A 10159-nucleotide genomic window follows, 5' to 3' on the forward strand; every position below is an offset into this window, starting at 1 on the left:
GTGTCCAGAGTTGGAGCTCAATCTAGATAAGGTGCAGACAGATTGAGCTCAATCTAGATGTTGTGCCCAGAGCTGGAGCTCAGTGTAGATGTTGTGCCCCGAGGTTGAGCTTAATGTAAATGTTGTGCCAAGAGGTTGAGATCAGTGTAGATGATGTGCTCAGAGATGGGGCTCAATCTAGATGTCAATACGATCAATATGATTTTTAATTGGAATGCTTACCATAGCTGCCCAGAGAACCAGACTTTCATTAGAAATTGGTAATCCCAAGTATTGGTTTAAGAATAGCATCAATGGACCCAAAAAAGTGGTATCAGCAAAATCCATACCACTTTTAGTCATATGTGCCACCTACAAAAAAAGAATAATAAACTCATTAACATTTGTTTGTTTAAGAACCACATGAAATCCTTTTAAGATTTTGAGAATGATATTTGCAACTTACTATTAGTTTGTTAGTTATTTTTGCAGAAACCATTCCAAACATAAGAATGAATAAACAACAGTTATTTTGATATAATTGTGTTGGCGATCTCTGCATAACCATCACTGCAAGCAACACAACAGCAGTAAAATGCATCATAGGGGATAAAACACTTGTACCCTGTAAGAAAACAGACATGTTGTGAATAAAAATATTCAAAGCTACGTACTAGAAATTGCAAGTGAAGTGCTGCAAAGTACAACTGCATATAAATGTTCTTCGAACAAAATTATTTATGCGAGTCAAGTGAAAATAATGAATAATAAAAATATAACAAATAATATGAGACACGACCCATTGTCTATATTAGAACACTTCTCATTGGGTGATAAAGTCGTAATTTTTCATTTTTGTCAAAAAGTGCCCCATTTTTTATGGGGCAAGTTTCCAAGGGCCGGTTTTCTAGGGGCGAGTTGACTGCCAAAGAGTGTTGCTAAAGTGCAAGCCAGCGTGTTATTTGATCACAAGTGCGAGACATCACAAGTGTGAGCCAGCGAGCCATGACGTCACGACAATAGATACGAGACGTTAACGAGTTGTGCGAGGTATCGGCTGAGATTTGTGGAGTACAATTCAAAAAACAACTATAGGTCTAATAATAAATTATTGTGATGTTAAATAGACAATGTTAGCTATCAAGAAGTGACGTTGTTTTTCATTGGGACCTTCGTCCCTTCAAGGCTAGGCCTATACCATCCTAGCTAGTCTCAGCCTAGAGTAGGATTTTTTATTTGGTGAAATGATTTAGTATGGGGAGTTTTCAAGGCAGCAAATCTTCTAGGGGCGAGTATGTAGAGGCGAGTTGACTGCCAACGCACCACACAACGTAAGCATGATCGAATTCGAGACAACTCGCCACCAAGTCAACTTGGCCACACTTTCGCGGCCCCCTAGTATAATACATTTTTAAATATTGTTTTAAAATGTAATAATTAGCATGTTGACATAAATAAGTTTAACTGGGTTCGTAAATACTAGGCTATAGGCCTCAAAATACTGTGCCAAGACTTGGGCCAAGTTGACATTTATACCGCCCATGGTTATAGTAAAAACGCTGAATAGTAATACTCAAGCGTCTCGAGCTGACGTAGAAACATAGTAAAAACGAGCGTTGGTACCGTGTATGCCAGTCTACAACAAGCGTTGCTTAAATGTAATAATTAGCACGCTGAAATAGGCTAGTAAATAAGTTTAACTGGGTTCGTAAATAATATTGGCCTCAAAATATTGTGGCTGAGACATGGGCCGATTAAACGTAGAAATAGGAAACCTAGAAATATAGTAAAAACGCTGAATAGTAATACTCGAGCGTTGCGACATGCAGACGTTGGTACGTGTAGGTTAGTCTACAAACATCGCCTAAAGTAATTGATTTTACCCGGCAGAACGAAAGAAGGAAACTCCGCTTTTCAGTCGTCTTAGGCCCTTGTTTTTTGACAAACAATGACCTTTCAGAGGTCAAATTGCTGTCAAGAATATGAAAGAGCTGCTTCGCAGCAATAAATTTATTGGATAAAAATAAGGTTGTCTATTGTAGTCTAATGTGATTCAATTGTAGCAAATGTCAGGATTTGTTCTACAAAAACAAAAAATTGTTGGCAAGTCACAGACTTGTATTTACTATTTACGGTAAATCTCATAAAAAGACTTTGTTATAAGGTACTATATTGTACAGTAGGTCCTAAACGATTAACTGGGTGGATTATAGTTGTAATACAGAGCGTAAAACATTCATATTTCATTTTAATATTTAACAAATTTAACAAAATTTAATACATTTCATTAAATAACTCACAGCTACTGTTGACCCGTTGCGGCCGGACCCTCCACCACCAAAGATCACTTCAAATGATTTTTGAAAAGATAGTAATGACATGAATGTAGAAAATATAAGCAGCAGAAAGCTGATTCTGTATCCATGTATCTGAAAAATGATTAATGACATATTAGAAATGTTTCAGAATTGGTAATTCTGATCTATATAAAATTATATCAGAAATAATTTTCAATATTTATATATAATATTTGTTGGTGAAAAAATAGACACAATTTATTAATTTTTCTACTTTTTTTTTTAAATTAAAAAATTCAAAATTAGTTTCCGAATCAGCTTCACACCAGTGATTTCTCTAAACTTTCTATGTGGCATGATAACAGTTGAGTTTCTAAAAACAACAATTACACACATTTTATCAGTACCACATTTATGTCTCAACTTACTAGCACAAAATGATATTCTATTAGATGTTTGAGTTAGAAAATAAGACACTTTTTAAAGTTTGAGATATCAAAATATTAGGAAGTATTGTCAGGTTCTTATAAATCTTATATAGTAGCAGCAAGTAGAAAATAAATTATCTTACTTGGTAGGACCACATTGCTGGTCCAAAAAAGCTTGTAATAATTAGACAGAAAATAATGGATACTTGTGTTTCAGTCACATCAAACCTTGTAAAACATTGGAGAAAAAGAAATGAGAATTTCATGAACAATAATCAGAATGTCTCAGCATTTCGATGGCAGACATCACCAATGAGATTATAAGCACTGTAAAACATTTGATAAGAGATAAATCCTGAAAGTTTAACAACATTATCCTATTTTTTTAGGAAAGTACTTTTTTTTATTCTTTAGTACATTTATTTTCTGGTGAAATACAGTATGTTCTGAAAAAGAACAAGTGTATTTTACTTTGTTTTGTTAATTAAAATATTACCAGGCTTTAACTCTTTCACTACGTAATTTCCTATTCCATATTTCCCATATCTGGACGGAATAAAATGCAGGAAATTTGGGGAAAATAGGAGATATATAGAAAAAGCGTTATAAGTTTTTAATTGGCTTTCAAAAATATACAAAAGTATATATATTCTTTATCTTTGAGACCTTCTCTGTCTAATTATAAGAAAGTTGTCACTGTCACTGTCGTTGGTGCCAGTGTTATGCACACTTTCACTATCATCACTATCATGAGGTCAAATGTCATGCAGATTGTTGTTCAATATCAAATGTCATGCAGATTGTTGTTCAATATAATATATGCAAACGTCATGGGGATATCCCCGGGATATCCTCATTTGTTTACAGTGACGTCAACAAGCCGCTGTCAGCGGCTTTCCGCTCAAACTGCATATTTCATCTGCGCCGCTGTGAGCGGCTCGCCGTAGCGAAAGAGTTAATTTCTTTGTTACTTTATCAGTTGTAGACATTGTCTCTATGGCATTCAATAATGCAATATATCGTTTAATAAAAGTTTTTGAATCAAAATGAACTAAATTTCACTTTGTATAGCTTAATTAGCCATTAAGACTTTTACCAATCAAACACAAAATCAGGAAAACGTTTGGGACATTGGTAGCACTGACTACAGTAATTCAATGATGAGAAATGTTAGGAAATGTAACAGTAGCACTACAGTATTTTAATGGTAGTTACAAGTGGTTTGATTTCATAATTATGTTCCTTGTATAAGTTCATATCCAAATTTGAGGAGAGCCCACTGATGACAATGGAAATGAGTTTCTCATATTGAATATTATTAACATGATATCAATGTTAAAAGTTTATAATTTTAAGAGAAAAGAAGAAAGAACCTTACATGTTCTACAAAAATGATTTGATTGGATTGAATTTATTCGGTGTAAACACCAAGGATAACCCACGAAAGTCTAGATAAGACTTATTTCCAGTGGGGTCCTTCTGGTGGTGATTGGGTTGTACATTGGGAGACAATCCCCTACTCTTTTCCGAATAGTGCACTGCGTTCTTTACTGTGCACACGGACCAATAATGCACACAGGACCAATGGTTTAAACTTCTCTTTCGAAAGATGGTGTGCTAGAGTAACTTGCATTTCAGCCTTCAGCTGAAACACAAAGAGACCAGCGATAGGAATTGAATCAGGGAACTAGAGATCTCCACGGTTTAGCGCACACACAGTGGCTACCACCAGTTTAGCCAACTGAGCTAAGCTGCTCTCTGATGGGAACCCAGAAATCTATTTGGAACATACTGTTACTATTGTAGTAGCCATCTCCTTCAGCAAACACATGGCTGTCACTGACTGGTTCCGTCAACAAAAATCAATGCTGGTGTTTACTTGAGATCAAAGATTTACGATTATGCTACACGAATGTATTTCAGTTATCTTTTTATTTTATTTTATATTTTTCATTTTTTTAAATTTTGTTTTTGCAACAAATATATATCTTTATTTGTTTGTAACAAATGTTTATCTTTATTATTTCAACATTCAGATGTGCATATCTTTGTTACTTGCTAACTTACTTTCCAAATCGCAGTGTCCCAGAAACATATGTTTGCCAATGAGCTGTGTAAAATAATGCCAGTCCAACAAAACACAAAAAGAAACACTCGAACGGATGAACACCAAGCTGCAACGTTACTGAAGTTGAAATACTTACAAAGACTAGTGTAACAAAAAACAAAAAAAAGTGCAATTATTAAGAAAATTTTTAGGAATGAAAACCATGTTATGTTAAGTGAGGTCAAGCTAATGCCTCAGAGGCACCATTTTTGCTGGCCAGCATGTAATTGTTCATGAAAACAACTATCAGAATTTCAGACAAATGATTGCTAGCAAAAGTTAAATTTAAAGTGTACATAAATTTGTTGTTCTTTCAGACTTTGTATCCAGTCCGTTCACTTTGATTTGCATATTAAGAATAAAGGTATATTGTATTGTATACAGTAGTGTAGTTAATAAAGGGCATAGATTCTTCCTTCCCTATAAATAAGCATAAAAATAACATAACTTAAAATAAATAACTATAAATAATGTAGAAAAGATCAAATAATGCAATATTTCAGGTAAACTACAGTAAGCAGCCAATTCAAAATGCCAAAACTTGTACTTTGTTCAATGTTCAAAGAGCAGCATACAGTATGTGTAACTTGATTTTGAATGTTGTAAAATCATGATGATATATTGTGTTATTGTATACATAGGAAATGAGAGAGGAAAAAATAACTCAATTGGCCAGACAGGTTTGCCAAAAAGTGAACAAAATCACTGTCTAGTGGCTCTCCAATGGCAATGAGAACATTAATTAGCATCTGTCAAGAGAATGTAAAATATTGTTTGAAGGATTGCATGGTAAAGGAATAATATGTATATCTATGCTTGCGGTACACCATAAAGATGGTTCTGAAAAGAACTGTTGTTGGTTGAGAATGTCTCAATGTTTAGATTAGATTTGCTTCAAGAGAATATAATATATATAATAATATATATAATAATATATCTGTCTCTTATACACATCTAGATGTGTATAAGAGACAGGTAATAATAATATATTTAATAATAACAGAAATACAAGAATTGTAGCATAAAAAAGGTTAAAATGTTCTAAAAATGGAGTAGTGAAAATGGAGATGTGCAATTTTATACAGTACATTCTATCTTGTTTCTCAAAACTATGATGATCTACAAGTAGCAGGCTAATACAATCCACTTTTTGCATCTGATCAGTTTTGTGATCTGTAAGAGGTACTCACTTTGTTATTGTTTTGAACGCTTGAGTTAATACACTATGGCAGATTGGCGACTCTTTCTGCTGAATGTGTCTGATTGTAAATGACACCATTATTGCTGTTTCTGTATTTTTTTACGTGAAATTTCTTTTAACAAATCACTAACACATGTTTTAATATTACATCCGAGACATTTGAACATTGGACATCAAAAAGCATGAAAGATATCGATGGTAAAGCTTGGACATAATATTAGAAGAAATGTTCACGGAAGCATAGTGGGTATGGTTAGTAGATGTCCTGCTGTGCACACAGACCTGGGCCTAGAAACCAAAAGCCCTTAAAACATATTAATAACCCACCCTAACTGAAGTGATTTGATTGGGTGCAGCGGCAGTGTATGCCTGACGGATTTGTCCTAAGACACTAATTTGTCTTGGTGATCAAAATAAACGATTCTATTTAATCATTTATGCTAGTCATAAACATTGTTACAATATAATACTGTATATGATATACAGTAGTTATAATCATAAGAATACTACATTGGGAAGTATTCGTGGTTCATTATTGTAGGATTGTGGATTGTGCAGAACTATACAAAACCCCAGACCTTGTCTGACCTAGCATTGCACAAATTATACAATTTCAAGCTTAAAATCAACTTTTTCTTTAATGTACAGCTATAAAATATTAAATAAAAGTCAGCTATATAGTACACAACAAACTTTCGAATTAGTTTTTAAAAATGATATTCTCAAATAGATTACTTAACAAACAATATCTGATCATGATTTAAAGAAAATTTACAGTACAGCTTTGCTATTTCGTATCCAATGTTTTGATTTAATACCGCATACAGATGACGTCACTACCCCTAAGTAACCAAGTGCAAAAGATAGATTGTTAACTGATTGATTTTAACTTTACCTGCTGATACAGCATCACAGCCATGATCAAAGAGTTCACCTAGCGGGGTACTACTGTTGGTTCTCCTTGCTTGCTTTCCATCCAAAGCATCTAGCGTTTGGTATATGAACAGACAAATACCGCAAAAGAAATATGCCCACCTTGGTGCCTTGAGAGATACGACACATAAAAAAACAAGAAATTAAACTAAATCAAGGACAGATCTATAATTCCAAATGAAATGGTTAACAAACCTTTTTTTGGAGCAGTTTTCTTTTTTTGCATCCTACTGAGAAAAAAGAGTATATAACTTACCGAGATATGAGTTATCTAATACTGTATATTTATTAATCAACTCTGACCCAAAAAATCAACTCAGCCCCAAAATCATATTGCTCGTGTTCATTTAATTTATTTTATGTCATTCAAAAGATGAAAATAACAAAATCAGTTCAGATGGGATTCCCAAAATTGAAATAAACACACCAGACTGTAAAACAAGGCCTGCCCGGTGTATATCGTCTGTGCAAAAATTTGACCTAGAAAGGGCTGATTTCCTGACAAACTTTGACGAAAATTAGGCTTTGACCTACAGTAATCTTAATATATAACCAATGTATTGTGCAGTAGTTACGATTCTGCCCACCTACAGTATTTTTCTAGCGATTTTTCATGCGAATTTGAGCTAGCAAAGTTTTGAGGTATCATCCGCGCAACAGATCGAATTAGTCACCAAAACAAAGCTGCTGTAGTAGGCATGCAAACTGCTACAGTAGGTGGTTGTTTATTCACACAATATTAATCCTTCGCAGGAATAAATCTTGATATTTTTTAAACTCTTCAAACTTGTTCATTTGTATATTATCGTAATGTAACTTTATCAGAAAGCCTTGGTAAATACTCCTAATAAACATTAGAATTTTGAAATGGAGTGAAAAAACAAATGGAAAACATGAACGTTTTTGCATAGCATCGTCATGTTAACAGGCGTCTAGCCCTAGATTAGAGATTCATACAAACAACATTCTTCTGACTCATTGGTCATCGTAGTCAAAAGAAACATCTTGTTCTACAATTCAGCAATTTAAGTTTGTCGAGTACTTTAAATATTTCATACAGAAATTGCAACAAAATGACTTGGTGACAGCATTTAAGCAGAATGCATACCACTAAATCAACAATGATGCCTTTAGTCAGTGCTGGATGTGTCGAGTTGCCCAAGCGATAGAACTAGGAACCCTAGAAGGCCTCTCAAAACTCCTTATATTTTTAGTCTGAATAGAAATTTATATCAAATCAACCTTTAAATTCATGAATCTATAAAATTTAAAATGTATACATTGTTGTAAAAAGTATCTTCTATGCCAACTTCATAAGATTTTAGACAATTTAATATACTGTATACCACTTTCAACTCTTCTCAATGCATTGCCATCATTAGCATAGATTTTTGGGCATGTTTCAACTTTAATACCCACTCGGCGAAATCGTGATGTTATCTTTATTGACTAATGCGAATTTAAAAACTTTTTTTTCATTCATAATTGCAAAACAATTCAAGTAGAATAAGATGTACTGTAGGCCTAGGCCCTATTCCGAAAGTATACAATAGAAGAGAAATCTGACAAATCTGAGAAAACAAAGCATGAATGAAAAAGAATACATTCACAAAATAGACATGACATGACATGAGACCGAGTTGGCTTAGGGACTAGGCCTGTCTGTAGTAGTATTTATTTATTTAATTTTTATTTATTATAAATTCGGCATGTTATACAGAATAACATGGAATACAAAACATGGAATACAAAAAGACAGAATAACGGCATGCCCGGAGAGAATAATAATGGGCTGAAGCCCGACACCAGGGTGAATTCTCTCTAAACCGCTAACCTGTTAAAGAACAATGAAAAACAAGTATTAATAGAAATTTTTTTACATTTTATAAAAATTTTTTTTAAAAATTCATTTACAAAAAATATTGAAAAGATATGGAAGAAAATCTGCAGACTACAATTAAGGCAGAAGATAATTCTGCCTCATTACAATCCACTTATCACGCAATAGGCTAGTACTGATTAGTAGTGTAGGGGGCTAGGGCCTCTAGGCTTAGGCCGCCTTAGAATAGGCCTGAATAGTTTGACAAGGGCTTAGGCTTAGCCTACTCTAGTTTCCCTAAAACTGGGCTACCTATCTAAGCCAGCTAGGCCTAGGCCTTTGGTTAGGCTGTAAGTAGTAGTGGGCCCAGTAGGCATAGGCCTAGGTCCGGACCTATCCAAAATCACGTTTAACAGTGTTTGGAAGTCAAGTCATCAGAATATATCTGCTCACCTCTTCCTTTGCAGTAGGACAATATAACATCAATATAACTGCGCTGATAATATTTAATATTAGGCCTGACAGTGTCATTGTATTCGGAGCTATCGAGCGAGGGACCTTCTCGATAAGCCATTTCCAAAACGGCTGCATGACGGCTTCCGTGATAGAACTTCCATGCGAGCTGTATTTATGCTCACCCAATCGCTTCAGTTGGCTAGAATCCAGTATTGCTGTTGTTAGAAGAGACATCACACCCTTTAGTTGTTGAAGAAATTGAAATAAATTAAATGTAAACAAGAAAGTTTGTTAAACAACACCTCTCCCAAAACACCCAACCAACCGGTTGTTTTGCTCATCAGCAATTCGTATGCTCCCCTCTACGTCGTCGTCGTCGCTCTTCTTATGATCAATAAACCGGAAGTAAAATAAAAGTTTTGTTTAGTAGATATGAATATTAAGCAGTAATTATGAAAATTCATTATCTTCATCTTAAAATCATCTGAAATCATTGTAATTGTGGAAAACATTTTAAATTTGAGATTTAAGAATATATTGTCATTATTGCCAAGCCCCACAAATTTAAATTATTAAAGAAAAAGAGAGAATTGTATAGTTATTAAATTAATACGCAGTGTCTATGCTTAGTTACACAAAACAACAGCGTAAACATGCATGTTGGACAACTCATGCTTGTGGGTCAAGCATGTATTCCTTGCCCTGTTCTGATTGTTTGATCGACACATTGGAAAGGTCCATTGAAAATTGCAATCAAATGACTTATACACAAGATGCTGATTTTCCTTCATATAAACAAAACAACAAAACAAAAGCTACAAGTAAAATTAAAATTCTTAAAAAAACAAAGAGACAATAGTAATGAAAAATCCAAATGCAATTAAAATAATATTACACTAAAGTTTAAAATCTTAACTAAAATGAAATATGTATATATAT

At 33.9% G+C, this 10159-nt stretch overlaps 1 protein-coding gene across 1 annotated transcript; it reads right to left on the reverse strand.

The window, feature by feature from the left end:
* Nucleotides 1–177: 177 nt before the first annotated feature.
* LOC117107635 (choline/ethanolaminephosphotransferase 1-like) lies at nucleotides 178–9583 on the reverse strand. Its single transcript, XM_033249343.1, has 7 exons — nucleotides 9218–9583; nucleotides 6908–7055; nucleotides 4772–4913; nucleotides 2848–2932; nucleotides 2280–2408; nucleotides 446–604; nucleotides 178–351 (listed from the first exon to the last, which is right to left on the reverse strand). Exons 1-7 carry the CDS (start codon nucleotides 9452–9454, stop codon nucleotides 178–180), a joined length of 1074 nt encoding a protein of 357 aa, XP_033105234.1. The 5' UTR covers nucleotides 9455–9583.
* Nucleotides 9584–10159: the final 576 nt, after the last annotated feature.

The sequence above is a fragment of the Anneissia japonica genome, unplaced genomic scaffold (genome assembly GCF_011630105.1).
Source record: "Anneissia japonica isolate Jap-2015-1 unplaced genomic scaffold, ASM1163010v1 scaffold5330_len1712360_cov203, whole genome shotgun sequence".
Classification (NCBI taxonomy): Eukaryota; Metazoa; Echinodermata; class Crinoidea; order Comatulida; family Comatulidae; genus Anneissia; species Anneissia japonica.